Below are 23,070 nucleotides of genomic sequence, written 5' to 3'. Positions count from 1 at the left end.
AATAAAATTTGTGATACGAAGGAGTTTAATAAAGTTTGTCACAGGTTACCGCGTGTTTTCCCAGCAGTTCTCAGACGATAAATCTACTTACGTGTGAACACCGTATGAACCGCGTTGCTCAAAGCGGAGAAACCCTAGCCAAGCGATACATTACCATCTCGATTTTTCGCCGAGGAATCTATCCATGTTATTTACTCGACGCATTCGTCACGGTGGATAGACTTTCGTCCTACGAGGAAGGTGGCCGTTGGAGGGAGTCTGTCGCGTAAAGTCGACGAATCCAGCTTCGAACTGGCTGACCTCCTTCGCCTTTTTACGCTGAAACTCACGTGTGCGTGCCGGCAGGCGGTCGCGTGTCACGCTTTATGGCGTCTCCTCTTATTTCGCGTTCACGTGCTAGCATCGCGCGTGAACGCGCCGCGAGCGTTAACCTGGAATGAATTGAGGGATGCTGGTTATTGCAAGCGACTTTTGAGGAAGTTGAGCGTTGGACGATAGGAAAATTCGTTAGGGAAATTCGATTGAGAATATTTCGATTGCTAAATTGAGAAAATTGCTCTTAGAATAAGAACCGAGTAATTATTTCTGCTATCTACACGATAAATCTATGCATTTCTACAGCAATGCGGAATTGACTATGTAAACTATGGTGCAAATAGTTTGATGATGCTCTTGTCAACAGATTGTTAGCACTGCTAATATTCTTAGTTTCTCGCACTGGCTATTATCTTAACACAGTTCTTCCTATCGCTTCGTGATAACGGTCAAACACAACGAATATGTGAAAAACACATCACGTGAACTATAAGCTTGCACGAAGTCACTCAGCGAACGATAAATATTTTAAATGGCACGCATATTCTCGGTCGTAGCATGATGTTTGCGAAGAATAAATCGACGGCCTGGTACGTGAATATAGGTAATTTCCTAGTCACGTGTGAAAGTACCTTAGGAATCCAGTGCCTGAGCCGGTCCCCTGACCTTTGCTGCCTCTGGTTCTGACTGCTCGAGCCAAGCGAAAGAGGCACGAGAATGGTACATTGCGCGAAGTTAATGGTCCTTCGAGGATCGCAAGTACAGGTTGAACTGGACCAAAGTATAACTCGAATATCGTAATAATTTGTTAAATATAACACACCATTAATATGTATGGAAGTCCATGACAATATTTTTTATGCAAAATACTTGATACAAGTTCGATGTAAAAGGCGTCTCGTGTTTGATCGTCGATCACGCACACTGTACACATGTAAAGTTGGTTCACAGCGGCATCTCGACGAGCAGCCAACTCCGCGATTTAATGCCGAGGCTCGTCTTCAATAAGGTCAAGACCTGGTTACATACCCTCGATCGTCTTCGTTCCCAATCGGTTTTCACGGAAAGTCAAAAATATCTGGCGATGTTTAAACGAAACAGGTCGAACCCAATTCCGTGACGTTTTTCTCAATTTTTAGCATTTCCTGTACGATTATTAAAATAACGTCTCCGTGAAATCCTTCCGCGTTGAGCGGCAACGAAGTAACAATTGCTTCCCCGTTTTATTGCTCCTTTCATCATCATCATCATCATCATCATCTTCATCTTCATCATCTTGCCTCTCGTATCCTGCAAAAACAAGCCTGCAGGGAAACCAAATGATTATCTATGAAAGCAGCGGTTGCAACAGCTGACTGAAAATATGGCTATGTTTCTTCTACATACAGGATGACGAGCCACCGGAAATCACGTATTGCGTTGTGGAGCACACGGGTACGCTCACGCTTCAAGCAATGACGCCCACCCTGCCGATGCCTGCCGAGGAAGAACTGAACAAGATGTTCCTCGAATTGGTCGACGAGCTGGACCTGACCCAGGCCAACCGACAGGCGGTTCTGGCACTTCCGGCGAACAAAAAGTGGCAGATATATTGCTCCAGGAAAGGTAACGGCACGCTTGAGAATGGTGGACTGAGAACTACAGATCTGAGCGGGGATCCCGAGGATTATATCAACAGACTGAAGACGATAGCTAGTGTAATTATTTCGTGATTTTTCATGTGTGAACATTTCATAGTTAACTAATGAATTAATATTTGTGTTCATGAGAAACTTATTAATTTCAGAGTCCTTTTCCCGAAGAGGGCGAAGAAGTTTCGAATCAGATGCGACAAACCGAAGCCCTAAAGACCGCTCTGAGGACGCAGCCGCATAGTTTCGTCCTCAGGTTTATAGAACTCGATGGATTGAATGCTCTGTTACAAGTTCTTGGAACTATGGACGCGGAGGCAGCTAACAGTAACCTTCACACAAGTGTGATAGGGTGTTTGAAGGCGTTGATGAACAATTCGGTAAGATTAGGTTGTAATAATTGGTCACTGAACACTTTTAAGCAAAAAGTTCTATCGAAATTCTAATCGTCTTTGCAGAATGGAAGAGCACACGTATTGGCGCACCCTACTGCCATTAATACAATATCCCAGTCGCTGGCGACTGAAAACATCAAGACAAAGATATCCGTTCTCGAAATTCTGGGTGCTGTCTGCTTGGTTCCAGGTGGTCATCGAAAAGTCTTGGAAGCTATGCTACATTTCCAGCAATATCATTCCGAACGAACACGTTTCCAAAGTATTATAAACGATTTGGACAAGAACTTCGGTATCTACAAAGACAATCTGTCTCTGAAGACGGCGATCATGTCGTTCATTAACGCGGTGTTAAATTATGGACCGGGTCAAGTGACTTTGGAGTTTAGGTTACATCTAAGATACGAGTTATTGATGCTCGGTATTCAACCGATTATCGAAAAGCTTAGAAAATATGAAAATGAGACGCTAGATAGGCATTTGGATTTCTTTGAAATGGTGAGAAACGAAGACGAAAAGGAGTTGGCGAGAAAGTTCGAAAAGGAACACGTAGACACGAAGAGCGCTACGGCGATGTTCGATTTATTGAGGAGGAAGCTCAGTCATACCGCTGCGTATCCTCATTTGTTGAGTCTTTTGGAACACTGTCTTCTATTACCTCGTAAGATATCTTCTTTTCACTTACTCGTACTACTCGCTTGAAAAGAAAGATGTTTACCTGTTATTTCTCTATTACTTCCAGTCGATTATGGCTCCCATCCTCAACACTGGCTACTGTTCGATCGGATCGTGCAACAAATCGTTCTCCAGTCAGAAGGAAATGATACAGGTGTCACAAGGAATCCCGACGTCGCGCCGATTGAGATCAACGTGAAGGAAATTGTTCATTTGCTCGCAAAGGAAGAAGAACTCGTCGCGGCCAGGAAGAAGGCAGAGGAGTTGGAGCGAGAAAATTCCGACATGTCGAGTAGACTAGCCAAGAAGGAACAAGAGTTAGATCTAAGAACACAAGAGAAAGTAATTTATCGTCTTGTCTTGCCAAATTGAGATCGTTGTCCGCTCTTGTTCTCATCCGTGACCTGACCTACCTTTCTAGGAAGATATAGAGGCCAGCTTGGCAAGGGTGAAAGAACGCCTCGAGAAGGAGACGTCGATGCATATAGAGACGAAGCAGAGGATTTCGGAATTGCAAGACAACGTCGAGACGCTATCTCGACAGATAAACAACGAGAAATCGGAGAGGAAGAGGCTGGAACAATTGGTAGCTTCCGGAAGCTTACCGGACGATGCGAAAGCGACGATTAAAATCGTCGAGGACGAGGTTCTTGAGAAGGTTGAAGCCAAACCGATGCCACCGCCGCCCCCGCCTCCACCTTTGGCACCTCCACCACCTCCTTGCCTAATGCCCGCAGCTCCTCCTCCGATGAAGGTAGGATAACCTTTAATCTTTAACAGTTGCCAGCTTTCTCAGTCACCGCAGTACATTGAATAATGAAAAGATTTAAACGTATCCAGGTGGAGATAATCAAGAATGTTCCTCAGCCGAGCAATCCCTTGAAGTCTTTTAATTGGTCGAAAATACCGGAGCAAAAGTTGCAAGGCACTATATGGTCGGAACTCGATGACACGAAGTTATATAACGTCATGGATCTAGAATCGATCGATAAAATCTTTTGCGCTTATCAAAAGAACGGAGTGTCCGCGGAGGGTTCGATCGAAGATCTGCGAACCCTAGGAAAGAACAAAAAGACCATGTCGGTGATCGATTCGAGGAGAGCTCAGAACTGCACGATTTTATTGTCGAAGTTGAAAATGTCCGACAACGAGATCACTAGAACCATCCTCTCTATGGACCAACAGAATATTCTGCACATAGACATGGTTGAACAACTATTGAAGTATATCCCATCGTCGGAAGAAGCTGCTCTCTTAGACATACATCAGAAAGAGCTTCAGAACAGAGCCGATTGTTTCTTATACCAAATATCCAAGTACGTAGACCTATACCTCCTATCGTTGATCTTCTTTTTTCAGAAATAACGTTTCTGTCGGCGCGTACCAAACGTTTAATCGAATATTTATGACAAACGAAACAAACGGAGTATTGTATATACATTGCGCTGGTATAAAACTTGGTCAGATAATACTCGATGACATTCTAAAAAGATATTTCCTGATATCCACGTTTCAGAGTGCCGCATTACGAGCAAAGATTACGATCTCTTCACTACAAAAAGAAATTCGCTGCCAGCATTGCGGAATTGACACCGAGAATGCGAGCGGTGCTCGAAGCTAGTCGACAGGTGGCCAGGTCCCGGCGACTTAGAAAGCTCCTGGAATTGGTCTTAGCTCTAGGGAATTACGTAAATCGCGGAAACGCTCGCGGGAATGCCTGCGGTTTCCGCTTAGCTTCCTTGAATCGTCTAGTCGATACCAAGTCTTCTTGCTCCAAAGGCACGACTTTGCTGCACTATTTGGTTCAAATCCTTGAGTCTAGGTTTAGGGAGGTGTTGGATATCGAGGAGGATATGCCTCATGTTCGAACAGCAGCTAGAGTTAGCATGGCTGATCTGCAGAAAGAGGTGGCTAATTTGAAGAACGGTCTTCAGGACGTTCAAAGGGAAATAGGTATGCTTCAAATTGCCTTGATTAATACTACTAGATCGTCCGAAAAGTTTCTTTCGTTATATAAGAAAATAATGGACGCACAACATTTTCCGTTTCATATTATTTTATCCAATGACCCATTTTGTTCTATCGAAATGAAGTTCACAACGTTCGACGGATTAGGTTTCACGTTTGTATAAAGATGCGTCGTTGTCTGTAAAAGGACACTTTTCGGACAACCTAATTTATATTTTACGACTGCTTTAATTTTATCAACTTTTCCTTAGAATTCCACCGTGGTCAGTCGCAAGTACTTCAAGGAGATATGTTCTTGCCAGCAATGAGAGATTTCCAGGCACAGGCTACATGTAGGTTAGCGGAAGCGGAGGATCTGTTCCAAGATATGAAGACTAGAGTAAGTTTCCAGACTGGTTGTATACAATTGCCAAGTTTTCTTTCACCCATTGATTAAAATTTCTGCGAATAGTTTGACCGTGCGGTGAGGCTGTTTGGCGAAGATTCAGCAGGCGTGCAGCCAGACGAGTTCTTTGGCATTTTTGAAAACTTCCTACAAGCGTTAGCTGAAGCCAGACAAGACGTGGAAAATATGAGGAAGAAGATAGAGGAAGAAGAACGAAGAGCAAAGCAAGAACAAGAGGTACGTAAAGTGTAAGATACTCGTGTTGTATTTCTTCTGCGCTAATTCTTAAGTAATCTTATTCTTTGAAACAATTTATATTAGCTTCGGAAGAGGACAATGGAAAGAAAGAATTCTCGCGAGGGAATATTGAACAGCATCTCGTTGAGCAAGAAGAACGAAGCCAATAGCAATGGACAGAATGACAATAAGGGTGAATTCGATGACTTGATATCGGCTCTTCGAACCGGCGATGTTTTCGGAGAGGATATCGCGAAGTTTAAAAGATCAAAGCGCAGACCTGTGACTCCGAGCGGCCAAGAATCGCGAAGACACAGCGCGCACAGAGAAGATTCCAGGGAAAGACATTGAAATCTTTTCTGGAATTGCTAGTGACGTTAACGTCGTTCGAACCATTTTACGATTTAAACAATATGTGATAGAAAGGAAACATGAATGTTGCGTTGAAGGAAATCAATTCCCCTGTAGGAATAAAGGAGAGAATCGAAATAACGGATACGTTAAGTAGGAAACGTGTAAATAGGCTAACAAAATGAAGACTACGAAACTTTTACTTTTCGTAAATTCCTTCATCGATTACGTAGTATTATCTTCGGATGTAATTCCTGTTTAATTCATTATCTCTAAAGTCTTCCTAATTCACCGATCGTAATTCGTTTGGTGCATTATGTTTCGTGAAGTTTGTTCGATCATAAATTCTGAAAATTGTATACGATTTATATTTTTAATCGAATCTCATGTTTCGTTTTTGCAATTATTCCTGCACATATCTGACACTGTGTTCGATGTTGCGTACGAAATACGGCAAAGAAATATCCAGGAATACGAAATCGTGTGAGAACGCGATCTCTAAATCGACAAGACCAAAGCGTCGTACGATTAACGATGTCTTAGCACGCTCAATGTCGATACTTTGTCTCTTTTTTTACTCAATGATAACCAAATAGAATTTTGTGTTTTTATCATCGTATATGTCGATTAAAATTAAGCGACATTGCATAAAAATTGCAAAATCGAAAAACTGAGCGAACGCAAGTTTGTACATTGTTAAAAAGCGTTTGTGTTACGAGTCAGGCAAGGGTATCACGCGATAATTTTCTGTATATAGTCATTATGCGTTTGTTCATTAAGGTAGTCCGCGTTTAACGGCAGTGATTTGCAAAACTTCGACGAAAGAACATCGCAGCGATCGGACCAAGAAGAGGTAAAGAACAGAGAGAAAACGCAACGCGATCCTAAGAACGATGGACCTGTTACAATTTTGAAAAGACTTCGATTTTCATACGTCGACGAATATTCTTAGCGAAATTTTCGATGCTTTTTGAGAACAACGTGTTCTTTTTATATACTAAGAAACATACCAGAGAGGGCCATTGCATATATGCAACTCTATTTCAGCCTCGGGAAACCTACAAGTCTGATTTTGTATTTTAGAAAAGGACCTAATCGTTAATTAGATTATTTAGAAGCTCGTTAATAATTGCCGAGTCGTTGATGGAATTCGTGTTAGTTTTCGATGTGTAGACCAGAGAAGGCGAAACGATTAGACAAGAGTTCGTTGTATAGCAGTCGATGTTTTGTAAGCTTTTGTATTTTTGTAAATATTCAGTATCGATGTCCTATTCTTGTCGATGGCGGCAGCCCGATAATATATTACTGCGTCCTTAATGTCACATGTATTAATATATACATATATATATATATATAAAATATACCGAATAAACGTGAAATTCAAATCCTCACTAACACTTTTTTTATCTTAATTTTTTTTTTTTTTTTTTTTTTGGTCAGGGAGCAAACAAAGGTTCTTTTATTTGAAACAGCTTCCAATTTTCGTTCGTTAAATATTTTAATCTTTTTCTTTTCTTTTTTCGATATCAATCTTCCGTGATTCAAACAAACCGATCGTCGATAAGTTACCGACGGATACAGAGTGAACTTCAATATGATGTCCGCAAGCATAACGCTGATTTCCCTGCACTTCCATAGGTGTCACAATGTTATCGAATACGAAGCATACGCAAATAATTTTCTACGAATTATTACAATCTATACGACATCTGTAAATTATTATTTTATGTACCATTAGTTAGAAACTGATTTTCGTAACGAAGTACGAATTTTTATTTCGAATAACACTTGTCAAATCTTGGAATAAAAGAATCTACGTTAAATGTAGCAGAGAGAAAAAGAAAAAAAAAAAAAAAGAAAAGCGAAAGAAAGAGAATCAAGCAAATACAATAAAAAAAAAAAATTCAATACTAAATCCTAACCATATTAACGATGTTCTGGCATTCGTTAAAAATTTAGGCCGCTGACTTATTTTTATATCGTCCTGTCTAAATTCAAACTGCGCGATAATTAATAAACTTTTAATTATTTTTTCGCGTCAAAGGACTTTCTATATCGGGTGCCATTACCGTCAGAAGAAAAATTTCACAATACATCGAAGCCCATAATTCGTTTTTTTAAATGAGAATTATCGAGTGCAGTTCAACGCGTCCCCTGAAAAATCCAAGGGCATCATTAGACGTAATTGTTGGCCTTAATGAAACAAAGTCTTGCCGCATCGTTAATATAGCGAAAGCAGAAAGCAGTTTACTGTTTTCATTTCCATGCAACTTGCTTGAATATTTTCTCAAATAACTCGAACGAAATTATTGTCTCGTCTTTAATGAATATTCAGTACTGAGACCTCAAAATTCCAACTATACTAGTAACTTATTTAAGTCAAATAATGTCAAAGAACGTAAACGCAAGAGATAAAAGGAGATAGGGTAGGGGTGGGAAGAGCGAATAACAAGGAAACAATGCAGTATCGTTTTGTTCAGAAATTTTATTTATTACATACACTAGCCGACTACTATGCATGCGTTGGAGCATTCGGATACAGGGAATTCGCTTGAGATCCGAAGCGCGTTGTTAAGTGTGTCTTACAAACAACAGCAGTGTTCCTTTCGTTACCTCCAGTTTCATTCCTGCCTCAGTGTAGCATGTGGTTACCTCATCCCGTAATTGTTTTGTTTAAATTATAGTGCGTTACGTTATGTGTTATAATCCGGTGGATCTAAGACGAACGAAACTCTTTGAGATGTCCTTCGTCCTTATTTCGATCGAAGGTTTATTCTCAAGTTGAGAAAGAACAAAATGTGCAAAAGTGACGCGAATCAGAAAGGTAATTAACGCTTGAAAACGTGAGGTGCGCGATCACGAGACCGACTGTAAACACAAAAATCGCAAAGAGACTCGTCCGGCTTAGGGTGCCTCGTAACCACATATATTCGCATTTATATTTTTTTATGTATATTTATATATATATACTTTGTATTTATATATATTTATATACAGTGGGCAGGAGCAAGGTAACGGTGCCAGCGCGGCGCGAACATCGTCGTCGAGGTGGAAGAATAAAAATTACACGTGAATATCTTTGTGGAAACAACGTCTACTTTAGTAATTGCTTCTTTTTTTAACAAACAGGATGCAAGACGAGAGAAACTCTTAAAAATATACTATCGAAAAATTTTATACTCTTTTTACAACTTTTTTTAACAATTCTCTGTGCCAACATCGGTATACCGAAATTATTCATCTTTATCTATGAATCACGTAACGAGTAACGAATTAATACGATAATTATCTCTATGTCGTAGAAAGTTCCATTTCTTTGGGTCATGCGGTTTTGAAATTTCGCGATCGTTGCAAAGATGCACAGAGAATTAAAGATCCTCTCGTTACCTCGTAGATTGCATCCCATTCCGACCAATTTTAGTCAGCTTTGACCTTTCTTGCCCGACCGTCGACGCACCATTACCCTGACAATCACCTCACATAATTGTATCCGTAAATAAAGTATAATGCCTTATCCAGCTAGAACTTATACCGATATATTGCACATTTGACAACAGTTACGTCTTCTTTAAGTACTTGAGTATAGGAAGTGTTCTCTAATAAAGATTTTCCGTTGCACACACACACACACTCTCTCTCTTTATTTCTCTCTTACACACGCATATGTGGTATCCGCAAAAACATATCTCTTTCTTTCTCTAGCATACGCACGCATGAGCTCAACACGTACTCTTCAATGATCAATTAATCCGCAATTATGGCATCTATCGCAAATTTTCAAAAGATTTTCCAACTTCTCGCGAACTGGAAAGCATGTCGCTTCGATGCAACGTCACAGAAGGCGTGTTCGAGGCGTCGAAGTTCGATGTGTCGGGTAATTTTTAATTCGTAAACTCGTCTCACTCGCTGTGGTAATTTAATTAGCTTGTTGTTCGTTGCAAATCATTCCGGTGATCTCCTAAAGGCGAAATGTTCGTTTCAAGGTACGCAGGCATACTCACGCGCTCACTTTCTCTCCATCTCTTCCTCTCTTGACTCACTGTAATTAACGTAATCACGATGCAGCAAACACGCTCCTCCATACATATGTATATATTTATACTCGCACTATTTAAAGCGGCTATAACTCCTAATTAGTTGTTCGCTTTCCACTTGGCGTCGATTCACCTGCGACTCGCTCGCGCAGACACCCACCTGCCGTAAGTTGCCTGTCAAATTTCCAGGATTTTGACACACGATCGCCGATACGGGAGGCTGTTTCGAGGCGTAAACCTCGAGGAACGCAACGAATCGCGAGAACGAGTCGCTGTCGACGGGTGGAAGCGAGCTTTGTCACACCGCGATCGATGATTCGTCATTGTACTTGGCCGTCCATAGGCCACCGTTTCGTTGAATGAGGACCGACTCGAAGTAATTCTCGTTGTTCGTCCCCTTCGTGATCGACGCTTCCTCCTATTGTCGATTCGTTCGAAGGTGAGACGCGAAATGCGAGAATTGCGTAGGCTCTGCGCGATATCGATCAGCGCTTCGATGATTTAGCCTGATCGTTCGAACGCGAACGATTCGTATTCGTTGTGTGTATATGTGTGTACGGTATATGTTGTCTGTACAACTGTCGTATAGGTACCTTTTATAGACGTTTACCCTGATTCGTCGAAATTAGACTCGGTAATGATATCGCGAAGCTCTGAGACTCGAAGAAAAGACGAAGAACAATTTTTGTGGCGACCGACCAGCGAGTCCGCTGACGCGATCTCTTCGAAGAGCTTCCATTTCCTCTGAAACTCGATCGCGAGGATGATTGGCAAAATTTCTTGCTGAAAACGTAGCGTTTAAAGTTCGAACGAGATTGTTCTCTAAAGTATCGAACGTCTTCTAGTTCCGATGACTCGTGCAAGGAATGTCGAAACGGTGATTAAACGGAGGCATGAAGCGTGCTGGACTGCGGGCCTGCAGGATACGAGGTGCTGGTAGGCGCAGCCGTAGGTTGTAGACTCAACTGCAGCTGATGCTGCTGCGCTTTCGCCCTCAAACAGGCGATGCTCTCGTTTCTCAGCTGTTCCGTATCCTGAACGATTCCTGATAAGCAAAAGTTTTACAAAATTAATCCAAGTTTCGATGGCTATCCGCTACAGAGAGTCGCTTTATTCCTGTTTTCCTTTCCACGAGCAACCAATTAAAAACTTTAAAAGTTCCTAATATATTTCGTATCGCGGAATCACGACCCATAGATACGGGAAATAAAAAGAATTCGAAGGTAATTACCTGACGACGAAGAAGGTCCCATACCGTCCTGACTTTCCTGTCCGCTCTCGGAGCTGGTCGGTCCACCTTGATGATGATTATGATGGGGGCTGCTTCCGCTTCCATTGTGATCGTTTCCGCTGTCCTCTCCGCCGGACTTGAGATGTTCCGCTGCTTCGATTGACTTCCGGTGCATCCCTGCGGGGCCACAGTCAATCAGTTCTTGATTATTTTCGATATCTTGACTAAAGCTGCTCGTCTTAGATGATTGAGCTGACAGAGACGAACAGAAAAACAAAGTCGAGACTTGTATATTTTCTGCAAGGGCGGGGCATAGTTCTCATTAAGCATTGCTTACGACTTCAACAGTGTTACTTTTAACAAAACGAGTAACCGACGAGTCGATCGATAGATTATTTTAATACCCCGTATTCATTTGTACTTTCCATTCTTAAAAATGAGACATCAGAATCATCTATGAAGTTAGCAAAACTTAATGTTTTCGTTCGTTCAACGGTCTAGGAGAAAATTTTCATGATTTTTACCTAGCAACCATGGCGCTACCGATTCGTTCTCCTTGGCACTTTTCAGTATAGTCTCTGGAAGCGGTAGAGAGTGTCGCACCATTGCTCCGTACAGGCCATACTCCGCCATTATGGTACTTCTGCCCCAACACTTCTCAGTTTTACGCCATTTTGCTCTCCGATTTTGGAACCAGACCTGAAACAACAAATTCGTAACGTTTATTTTGGTATCCTACAGTCGGTATCCTTCTGCGATGTCGACCGAAAAATAGACCCAACGTAATCCTGAGCGTGTCGTAAAACTCGACTAAAGGCACAACACGTGTGAAAAATAATCGATATCAGAATGTAAAAGCATGTAAAAAAAGAAGGATTGTCTCGACGCGAAAGACACCCATGCCAGGGGCATCGCGATCCGTTCTCGGAAGATACGTATAGTCGATGTTCCCGCAAATTCACAAAGGAGCAATTTTTTAAAGCAACGATGAGAAAGAAAGAATACAGCTGGAGAAAACACTATGACTAATAGTGGAAGTCACATCAAGTGGAAGACTACTTATTAGCAGCCCATTATGGGCCTAGAATTACCAAGCCCGACAGAACTTCACCGACGATGTATTTGGACCCACTTGTCCGTTTAATGATCATTGTCTACTAATTGGAACACTATGAGCGCGACGTGCGATCAGTTTCATGCGTGCGGTTCCACGGCAGTTCGTAGTTAACTATTCCGCTTAAACGATCAACTTGGAGTTCGTTATCCAGTTTTTCGCGGTTCGGCATCCTGTTAGACTACTTGTTAACAATTCTGATCATCGGACCACCTAGAGAGGAGTCACGTGTCGTTTCCTCCGGTCACGCTCGTATCCCCGTACGAGTTTCAATTTTAACGAGCTCCATTTCCAACAAGTTTTGCACATTACCGTCTCTGAACTAAGCAAACTAATCGTAACTGAGAAGTTAGTAATTGTAATGTGCAGATTAGCGTTCGCTTCTCGTACAAAATATGTTCGTGTTTGTTGCAATTTAAACGTTCAATTCCGTTGTACGGTTATTGTTTGATAACGTTTCATGACTGCAACTTGAGACAGTGTTTTATACGCTCCCAATATTAGCCGTAATATCGAACGAGTGGAAAATGATATTTCTATATAACCGCTGATGGTGGATCGCTATTTACATATGTGCGAGATTTCTCTTTTACGTTTATCAGTGTTCAAATCGAATGAAAAGGTTATGAGATATTACTCCCATTCCGTATTTAATTCGCTTTTATTTAATCAAAAAAAAAAAAAGAAAAAAAAAGAAAGAAAAACTCTACATTATTCTCGTCGCTTAAATTATCTCTAAAACGTCACTAAGAGCAGCTATGAAACTACGTGTAATGTATTTTATTCAACAATATTAAATGCGTCAGCGATAGTCTTGTCGTAGCCGTAATCGGCATACGTGATCGTTCGAGGATGTTATTTAAAAAGACCTGCACACGCATCATTTGTGAAACGTGTGTACAAGGCAGACGCACGTGGGGGTGGCTTGGGCCGGAGGCCAGGGCGTGTACCAATTTGTAGCAACAATGCTAAAGTCACCAGCAGAATTGGAACGTAATTCGAATGAATGGAAATGCGTTGCCCTGTCAATTTGTGCTGCCACCCCGAAATTATCTTCCGCCTAGGCTTGAACAAGCTGGCCGGCCTTTTTCCCGCGACCTACCTTCCCCCACAGGCGCGAAAAAATACTCATGCAAATGTTGCCCTGTTCTCTGATAAAATGCGCTTTTGTCTCATTGATAAGGAAAAACGGAAACGGTTGGCCCTTTCAAAATGTAATCCGTCTACGAGACCCGCTTTCCTAAAGAGTTGGCGTTAATTCAACGGTAGAAAAAAAAAAAAAGAAAAGAAAAAAAAAACGCTCTGACATTACCAGTGGTGTTTTTTAATTTTCGCCACTTGAGATCTTTGACATCGTCGATCGGCCGGGATAAGATTATTTTACGATTCAAAGCCAGAAACTGCGTAATCGAACGTAATAGCCCGTCATTCTAGAAAGATGAAAGCGGAAAAGCAGATGAGAGAGTAGGATGTGGAGAAATGAAAGGGATTAAGGCTACATCGCGGAAATGGTAATGGTCGCGCGAAACGAGAGAATCCTGTAGGAAATCTCTCATTGATCGGGGGGCAGTCGTTCTATCCACTGACGCGTAAATGACTGTACCGATCATAAAGCTGTTATTCGATTTTCAAGTGACTTTACGACGGCGATTGCATCCAATGAAGAGTTTAAACATCCCTCGAACCCGACCGGTTCATTGTAGTACCTTATCTTCGAGATTCTCTCCTTCGACTTCTATTTCAGAACAAACACTTACCGTTCAACCGTTCTATTTCGTTTGTACCGTTGACGAGAATAAACCACCGAGGAGTTTGATCCGGAATAGATTCGTCGATGTTCAGAACGGGCAAACAATCCGAAAGAAACGACGACGAGGTCATATGATATGAGAAAGGAGAAAGAGCATGGTAATCGAAGAAGTTTTAAGAAATAAGTAACACGCTCTTTCCGAGGAAAGCTCATAAAACGAAGCGAGGAAAGAGTCTATAGAAAACTTGGCGACTAGAATCGGTAAAAGTTCGTCGAGTTCGTCGCGAATGACTCGTTCGGATGTTCGGGATCGGAAATCGCGTACCGGGATTATCCTTCGGCATCCTGGAATAGCTTACCAAGAGACAAAGACAGAGATATCGAAGTACGCTGGCAGAATGGATATACAGGCGAAGGCAAGGGTGGCAGAGGTTGGGGTCTGCATTGCAGAAGCAGCGGTAGCAGCAACGGCAACGAAGAGGAAGAGGATCCTTTATGGTGGCATTCGTCGACTCGAAGGAGCGAGAACTCCAGCGGTGGGCTTCTCGTCTTCCTTCTCTCCCACCCGCCACGTTCTTCCCATTCTCTGTCCCGCCACCCCCTTTATTGGCACACCCGGTATAATAAGGAGTGAGTTTGTATTTAGTCGGCCATGCGCAGTGCTGGCTGTTGGCGTATCATCGATCAGACCGGCGACTGACTATTGGACCAAAACAAGAGGATGAGAATGGGAATGGGAATAAAGAGAGAGGGACGGCCGATATATAAAGTGCGACGGGGAGAACCAGGGATAGCGGAAAGGGGCAAAGAGGGAAGAATGGAAGAAAAGAGAGGCAGAGTACCGAGTAGAGCAAGGGAAGCAGATGCAGCGAGCGATACCGAGATGAAGAGAAGGACATCGATAGGAAGATCGAGGGAAAGACTCGAAATGAATACTACAGCGGCGTCTAAGTTAGGATGGTTAGTGTTGGTACGGAGTAGATACGAGGCGAAGTAAAGAGGGTGGATGTCGGGGGCTGCACCAAAGTAGGAGAAGAGGAACCCGCGGTAACTTGCTATGGATTACCAATACACCGATACAAGATACACAGTCGCGAAAGTCAGAGATAGCCAACGATCATACGAAAGAGAGTAAGCGAACAGGGCGTCGAAGGAGGAGGAGATCAACGGAGGAAGAGAGAACGGTAGAAGGAGGACGAGAAGAGGTTCGGCTAGATGGTAGGGGAGTATCGAAGAGGAGAAAGGAGGGAGAGATACCGATAGAGAGAACAAGTCGACGGCACCCACCTGCCTGCTTCTTGCTGCAACACTCGAGCTCGATGCCAGCACGATGTATTGAAACTGAAGCTGAAGAGTTGCCGTCAGGTACTAGCAGGACGAGGGTCCTCGAAGGTCTACCTAACCGAAAGCTTTTTGATTTCCGCCGTGAAGAGAGGCAGCCAGCCAGCCAGGAATACCGCGCAGGATAGAAGAACTGGTGGCAAGGCGGAAGGAAAGAAAGAGTGGCGAAAGTGGCGAAAGAGAGAAACGAAATTGCCAACGGAACGCAAGAAAACGAGACCGTTATTTTTCTCTTAGCAGTTTGGCCGATATTGTTTTTCGCAATCCGAGCATTCTTGCTCGACGGACGAGCTAAGAATACCAAGATCGGCGAATGCCTACCACCTTCGAATCGTCGCCACGCTAACACCTACACGCGCCGCACAAACTGATACTGTCCTAAGGATAATTGGAGATCTCGTTACTCCCCACCGGTAACTTCAATTTACGATCGACCGATAATGAGATATCGAGTTCTGGTTCTCCCTCTTTCGCCACTCCGCACTCCCACCGTTCCACGTGATCTCTCGAACCCCTGTTCAACGCCCGTATCGTCAAAGCTCAAACCGATGCCGAAACGTATTAGATACCCGTTACGTACTTATTAAACGCTTTCTTTCCCAAACTTATCTTTCTTCTATTTTTTCTTCATCCCCTCCAATGTCTTTTGTCTTATCAATTGCTACACGTCGTAAAAAAAAAAAGCGATCGTATTTCAACTTCGCGAAGGATCCTCGAGACGAGCATCTTTGCGATCGTGATAGCTTTATCCGAAGAAAGACTCTTGCGAACAAGAGAGACTCGTCGTAAACGCGTGACAAGTGGGGAAGCTATCGCTTATTACTATACTGCATCGAATCACACTGTATCAAATATTCTTACAGATCGTTTGAAATGATATACGGTGATCGACAGTGCGAATAATGGTTCTCTGAGTTCCCACAAGCTAACCTAGGGTGCCGGTAAGCCAATTAATCTCGTCCAATAAGAAACGCATGCGATGGACCTGCGAAGTCGCATTAACCCTCGAAAAACGCATCACTTGTTTGCGACATAATGCGCGAACAAGCATGTACGACCGTGCTCGTTGGTCATCGGCCAGCAAATAGTTCGGTTAGCTGAGAGCATGGGGTTCAGGGATAGACCCCATGCTGCGAAGTGGCACGCGCCGGAACATCATTAGGTGGGACACTTGCTGGACGGAGGACCACGAGAAGGGTCCCGGACGTTAATCATGACTTAGCTCCAACAACCAGAAAGGATCTCGCAAGAGAGTGAATTAATATCGACTAGATTAGAACGACGAGTGGTCCGCAATTATACAGTGGAGTTGACAATTTTCGATAGTTACTTTACCACTTACGTTACTTAAAAACCATCAAGCTCCGTATACAAGGTGTTGCTCGTAGATTGATTATGTCGCCCGTACAGCGTGTTATCCTAAGTTAATTTTCTAGATTAATTCGATTTCCCACAACACCAAGCATCGATTAGTTGATTATCCGAGAATCTCCTGATTGGGACGATCGATCCTGTGCAACAGGAAACCCGATCAAGTCGTTACGCTAACCGAACGTTATTATCTAAGTCTTATTGGACGTGGTTTACATCTAAGAGCCAAGGATCGCATTAACAGAAATCGCAATCACGATGCCCCCCACGTTTAATCGCGCAAGGACTCCGCGACGCGCAGTAGTCGATCCGAACGAATGAAGCGCCAAACGGAAGGATCTTTCCTGTGCAACGAGACGGCCTTCGGAGTGCGTTAGGGGTATCGGACCAATAATAACGGCGCCAACCTAGATCTCTATCCAACTAGAAATGTTAATTTTTCTAGAACTAGTTTTCATCTCGATGTGGGAATTAACGTGACGCTCCCTAGATTAATTAACGTTAAAATACCACGCGTCTTTGACCCGCGGTTTCTTCTATTCGTGTCATTCTTCAATTTGCAGACCTGTTTCCTCTTCCTCTGTCTGGCTACAATTTTCAGCACGCAGACTCCGGGTTTCGATAGCGTTTCATCGGCGACGAGGGCGTGGCGAAACTTCGGTCCATGCTTCTAACTTAATTCGGTTAGTCGAGATTTATATCCGTATTCAACGGTATCCCCTTGCTCGCGTATACCCCGCTTCAACCCCTGATGCGTCCTCGAGATCGAGCGTTCGCCATTCGCCACCCACTCTCTCCAGATTTCGTCGTGGCGCAATGGGGTTTATTAGAATTTATAAGCGCTACCGTTGACAATCCTGCTACGCCCAAATTGCTAGATATTCCGCGAGTCCGATTTCGGCCGCGGAGAGACCCTTATTTATTTGCTAGTCGACGTTCGCGCCACCGACCGCTCCACATGATCTCGCTCCGGGGATACTCGAGATGCGCGTTATTGGTCAATTTTTGGGGTGGAACGCGGCCAACCGGAATTCATCGCTTTGTTTGCCGCTGGTTTTACGAGCTTCGACCGGCCTCCTTTCCTTTCCAAGAATCATCGACCTAAGAAACTGTCTGATGCGTACTGTCGTTCGCTAAATTATCGGCTGACGCGTGAACATCCTCGTGATTTGTGCATCCTCGCTCCAGAGACTTCGTAGATTTTTGTTTCATTGATTATCGAACGCGTGGATATCTCAAACTCGATATTTTTCGCTAAATACGTAATTCTTCGTCGAATATTTTATTATTGCATAAGTAGACCCAAGAGGAAAAATACAAGTGTCACTGGTACTATATAGTTTCTCTGCGTACGAAAGATAATCGATATACTTTTTCGGATAATTTCATCCAAATTTTATAGCTCTTTGGGGATGCTTAAGCGTCAATGAGGGTGAACGCCACTTGTCAGTGTCTGTCTAGACACGCAGAAGTCAAAAGCCCGCACCCTTCATCGGTAAAGATCATTTAATCATTCGGCTACGAGCGATAGAAAATTCATGAGCTCGAAGCCGTCACCGGCCACAACCCTATTATGAGGGTTGCAGGCTCCATGGGCTATTGGATTCGTAGGACGACGATGTACCCATAGGTTTCGGCTGCTTTTATGCGCCTACGACCGGTCGCTTCTTACGACAGGATTAGGATCGTCCCCCGACGGGAATTGTTGCCCGCTGAATCACACGTGAAAATCCTATAATTCGACTTTAATTCCATTCATTGGAAATTATGTCAACGTCATAGAAAGAGAGAGAAACGGCAGTCCGACTATTTAAATGGGAAGCGCCATTGTTCATCGGGACGAATCTTTTTTCGCGATTGGTTCACGATCAATTGATTTCGGAAAAACATTGTATCCTACATTGTTGCAACATGGAATTGTCACGTAATCGCGGGCTATTATACGTAAAAACGCTCCGAACCAAAAAAGCGGCCACGCGAAATTACGCGTGCCATTGAATCCGCGTATTTTCGAGTCGTTTCACGATTTACGATTACCGGTGCGTTGAAAATTTCTTTTGATCAGTACAATTCCTATTTTTACTAACAGCCTTATTTGCCATCGTTACCGAATTCACGAGCGTTCGCTTTTAAAAACCGCTTTATCGAATCAATTCCCTATCAAATTGTCGTTAAAATATAATTTGCTCATCCTATCGAAACTGTCTCGATGTTTCTACACGACCTTCGAAACATTAAAGCCTCGAAGCACCCCTTTTATCCAAAATTTCCGCAATAAGCCATTTCTCGAACTCCATCAGGTCAGCTACGGGCCAGCAACGCGGAAAATTCCTTTTGATCAGTGCGTTTTTCGGCGAAAAACTTATTTATCGTGGTGGCGTGACGTGAAACGGAGCTCTCCAACCTCCGGAAGGGAGGGCGATCCGTTTTCAGAGAGGTATGCATCCACAGAGAGAAGCGGGATGAAGGGGCAGAAAGCGTGGGAGTAGGGAGAAAGATAGTAAAAGAAAAAAGAGAAAGCCTCTTTGCAAGGTTATATTTTTGTGAAACGTACTCGTCGCCCCGCTACAAAGGTTGTACCTCGCCATCTTCGTGCTCGCGTTGCCGCGGTCGCGGCTGGGAACGAAAAGCCGAGAAAGCTCGTTGGATTTTAGACGCAATCAATTTAGCCTCTGCCTTTGTGCGTATCGTGTGCGTGCCTGGCTGTTTGTGTGCGCCTGTCCAAGTGTGTGTCGGTGTACGTAAAGCTCATCCGAGGACACTGCGCTCTCGAGTATTTAATGCGTTCGTAGCTTTGTAACCCCTCCGGCCTGCAGTATACACGCGAACACCCTTCTGTGCGTAGCCTTTCGCCGCGAGTGTGCGCGTGCATCGCTTTCCTGTCGCGTCCGTGACCATCGAAAAGACAAAATCAATAATTGGCAGGGGCCTGCCTCGAAATTTCCTACCGACGATTTTCTAACCGGGACCCGTGAGTAATCACGCCTCGATCCAAGAGTCGAGCACGCGAAATCTCTTATGGGGGATTAGAACCGACTGTCCTTGCAATCCGGGAGAATTTAATTAAGTGACTAGCCTCGCAACGATTTGTCGTTTCTATGGAATTTATAGCCTGTGGGCTTATTTAATTCTTATACGAGCAGGAAGAGAGCATTAATTGAATACCGTACATTTGTTTTGGTTTGCTTATTGGGCTCCGTAATGTATAAACGAATGGACACCGAATAGTAAAGCTTACATTTGAATTTGAAAATTAAAAATTAAAAAAGTGAAAAGAATATTCGAGAAATTGAGGAATCGAACAAATTGAAAATTTAGATGCACAAAATTGAAAACTGTAGAACATCGATGTATTTTATAGATGACCATATAATTTTAGATCGTACAATTGCTGACACTCTGCAGATGAGCTTCCAAGTGCAATAATAAAAAAACGGATTTTCATAATCCGTTAACGATGGTCCGACACGAAAATATTTATTTTGCCCGACCGAGAAGAGCTAATTTCAGAGTTGAGCGCTGTTTACACAGCGTTAGCGCGGCCTTTAGAACGTGTTAACGTCTTCTCTAGGTACTCGAACTGGAGTCCTTCTCAGTCCTTTATCGAGGATATCCACCTGTCATGTCCCGTCTGTAAAGAAGAATTGAATTTTTCAGAAAACACCGAGCTGGCCGATCGTCTCTTTTTCCGGGCGAAATAACAGACAGCCTTTTACAAGACGGATAATTTCGATCAGTCAGCTGGTAATCGCGAAAACAAACAGATTTTCAAATGAAAAGAAAGTAATCTCTTATTTCACTTATCGAACCAATGCAAATAAGTACACCGCATTTGTGCTATAAATGATCGATGGATAGAAAGGTTGTTCTTTGATAAGTGAGTTAAAAATGAAAAATTCAAGAAGTAGAAAATACCGTATGAAACCGTACAGTACGCTTGATACGATAGAGTAGATGGTAGTTGAAATCGAGTCGAAAATTACCATAAATTCGCCGTGCAAATGATAATACCTCGGCACAATTTACGTCAACTTACGACATCGGTCGCCTATTAAACATAAGCACAAGTAGGAAGACTCGTCCAGTGAAAATTCGCGGGTCATTTGAGCCGTTTCCGCGTCATTACGCTTTCTTAGCTGGGCTTCTTTACGGAAGGACGACAGCCACAGTGGACGAAGAGAGTCCCGAAGCGAGATCGAAGTAGAGCGGAAGAGGGTTGAAGAGGAACGAGCCCGTCGGGGGTGGAGAACGTAACTCGATTCTTCGTTACTTTCTTCTCCTTGCGCGGTGGATTATATCCTTGAAACGAGCCAAACTTTCAGCTTTCCTCCCTTTTCTTCCTGTTCATCGGTTTAAACGACCACGCGGGTCTAGGACCCTCGAATCTACTGATTTCATCCGTTGAGAACTACGCGACGCGATACGATGAATCGCGCGGTCGCATCGCCGTCTTTACCAACGACGCGTTATTGTCGCGAGCCATTTTGATAGTGGGCGAGAGGGAGACGAACGTTTTGTTCTTGTCGTCTGGTAATGCGCCACTCTCACAGCAAATTGTGCGCGGAAACGAGTGGATTAAAAATGAAAATTCCTAATGTCCGGGGGATTATGCTTCATTTCAACGATTACTTTCCTCCTTGAATCAGACACTTAATTTTCTGCTTGTCCTTGCGGTTGCTCTTGTCAGCCATTTCAAAATAATCTCGTCGAACGTGCTTCTTCGCATATTGTACGCGTATTTTTATTTGGTTCTATCTCATCATCCTCTGACGACAAATTGGACAAATAGATCTACAAATAAATCGAGATGTATTTAAATGCATTTTATCAGAAAACGACTGTCGCTTTGAAAGTAATCGAAAGAAAGAAGCTTCGGTATACTTGATTTGATACTGTTCGGCAAAAGGAAGATCCAAAGTTACCGAAGCATCTTTATTTTCCATTCCATCGTTGTCAGTTGTTCCACTCGTCTCCGTGTGCCGAGAGAAAAGAACCTTCCGTTTACAGCCAGGTCAATCTTCCACATAATTCAGTAGCAGGAACGAACTGTTCCTCGAGGAAACATTGGACGAAAGCAATTGAAGAATCGAGGATCTTTGTCGTGCGAGATCGAATTCGAACGAGCCTCTTAACTCGACTTTACGGGCGATGCTTTACGCTGCCAGAATTCCACCTCGAAACCCTCGAAAGGAACGCCATTTTGTTAGGCGAGTTATTCTTCCAGGATCAACGACGCGGCAACTCACGTATTAACGAACGACTTCGCAAGAAACTGAAACACTTGTTCTCTTGTTTCTTTGTCCAACATTTTTCTACGGAAACTCGAGAGGTAACATTTTATTTTCTCATTGCGAAAGAAAACGGCATAACGAACATTATCGTTAAAAATTATACCTTTTTTCAAAAAAAAAAAAAAAAATAAAAAATATTTTTTCTCGACGAAACAAACTAAATTTAACTAACAACAGCGACAGCCAACGCGTTTTGAAGCATGTTCCGCATACTCAATCACGGATTTTGAAATTGTACGGCGATTCCAAGCTGTAATTACGGGTCTATGAAATATATCGAGCCGAGACTGAAGAATGATCGTGCACGATCGAAAGAAAATGTCGAAGACTCGCGGTCTCGGTCGCGCGGTTCTACCTGGCAAGCCGTTCTAACGAATCCTCAATGGCGCCTTGGCTGAAACGGGGACTGACAATGGGCCCCTGTTGTCAGGATGGGGGTCTTCCTTCAGTGGAACCTTTGTCAAAGAACGTACGTGGAAGCCGGCTGAGAACCCTCTAGAGGACTCTGTGGATGACTTGCGTCTCGTGAGCCGTTCGTCGCTACTTGAAGTCAATTTTTTTCTCAGCAGCACAACCAGCCGGCGTTCCACTCCTCTCACCGGACACAACACGATTGTGTGAGCCACGTCAAAATTCTTCGCTAATGGTCCGCTTATGGTTGGATACGCGTGTTGTTTTTTCGAACGAGCCCGTGGGAGACTCGGCCCTCATTACCCGGATAACTTCAACCGGGAAACGTCTGTCCGCACGAATGGGATGACTCCTTTTCCTTCGACTAGCGCTCCGTTTACACGTCCGGCTATTTGTTACCGGGATGCACTCCAACTGACCCGTTTGAATCTCGTGCATTAAAAAAAAAAAAAAAAAAAGACTCGTGAATGTTTAAACTCCGAGCAATTGTACGCGTTCAACAAACACGTAGCACGTGTTGGCAAATTAAAGTCATATATTCCAAACGCGATTAGCAGCAGGAACCGCGAC

At 43.3% G+C, this 23,070-nt stretch overlaps 2 protein-coding genes across 7 annotated transcripts in view; one reads left to right on the top strand and one right to left on the bottom strand.

The window, feature by feature from the left end:
• The window catches only part of LOC132906314 (disheveled-associated activator of morphogenesis 1), a 43,559-nt gene extending 36,211 nt beyond the window's left edge, over positions 1-7,348 (top strand). For all 5 annotated transcript variants that reach the window (XM_060958369.1, XM_060958370.1, XM_060958368.1 and 2 more), the window contains exons 3-12: positions 1,704-2,012; positions 2,102-2,326; positions 2,405-3,002; positions 3,084-3,358; positions 3,438-3,770; positions 3,857-4,332; positions 4,533-4,969; positions 5,236-5,363; positions 5,436-5,606; positions 5,691-7,348. In XM_060958369.1, the coding sequence (XP_060814352.1) occupies positions 1,704-2,012; positions 2,102-2,326; positions 2,405-3,002; positions 3,084-3,358; positions 3,438-3,770; positions 3,857-4,332; positions 4,533-4,969; positions 5,236-5,363; positions 5,436-5,606; positions 5,691-5,957 (3,219 nt within the window). In that variant the 3' untranslated portion in view covers positions 5,958-7,348. The remainder of the gene's footprint in view (positions 1-1,703; positions 2,013-2,101; positions 2,327-2,404; positions 3,003-3,083; positions 3,359-3,437; positions 3,771-3,856; positions 4,333-4,532; positions 4,970-5,235; positions 5,364-5,435; positions 5,607-5,690) is intronic.
• A 1,076-nt stretch (positions 7,349-8,424) lies between these two features.
• Positions 8,425-23,070, bottom strand: part of LOC132906313 (visual system homeobox 2-like) — a 50,542-nt gene continuing 35,896 nt past the window's right edge. The window contains exons 5-7 of one of the 2 annotated variants that reach the window (XM_060958364.1): positions 11,747-11,921; positions 11,223-11,474; positions 8,425-11,036 (exon numbers count right to left, since the gene is read on the bottom strand). In XM_060958364.1, coding sequence (XP_060814347.1) covers positions 10,873-11,036; positions 11,223-11,474; positions 11,747-11,921 — 591 coding nt within the window. In that variant the 3' untranslated portion in view covers positions 8,425-10,872. The remainder of the gene's footprint in view (positions 11,037-11,222; positions 11,475-11,746; positions 11,922-23,070) is intronic. The other variant, XM_060958365.1, reaches the window with a different exon arrangement.

This window comes from Bombus pascuorum, chromosome 4 (genome assembly GCF_905332965.1).
Source record: "Bombus pascuorum chromosome 4, iyBomPasc1.1, whole genome shotgun sequence".
NCBI classification, from domain to species: domain Eukaryota; kingdom Metazoa; phylum Arthropoda; class Insecta; order Hymenoptera; family Apidae; genus Bombus; species Bombus pascuorum.
Note: the sequence above shows the minus strand (reverse complement) of the source record. Positions and strands in the feature narration are given on the sequence as shown.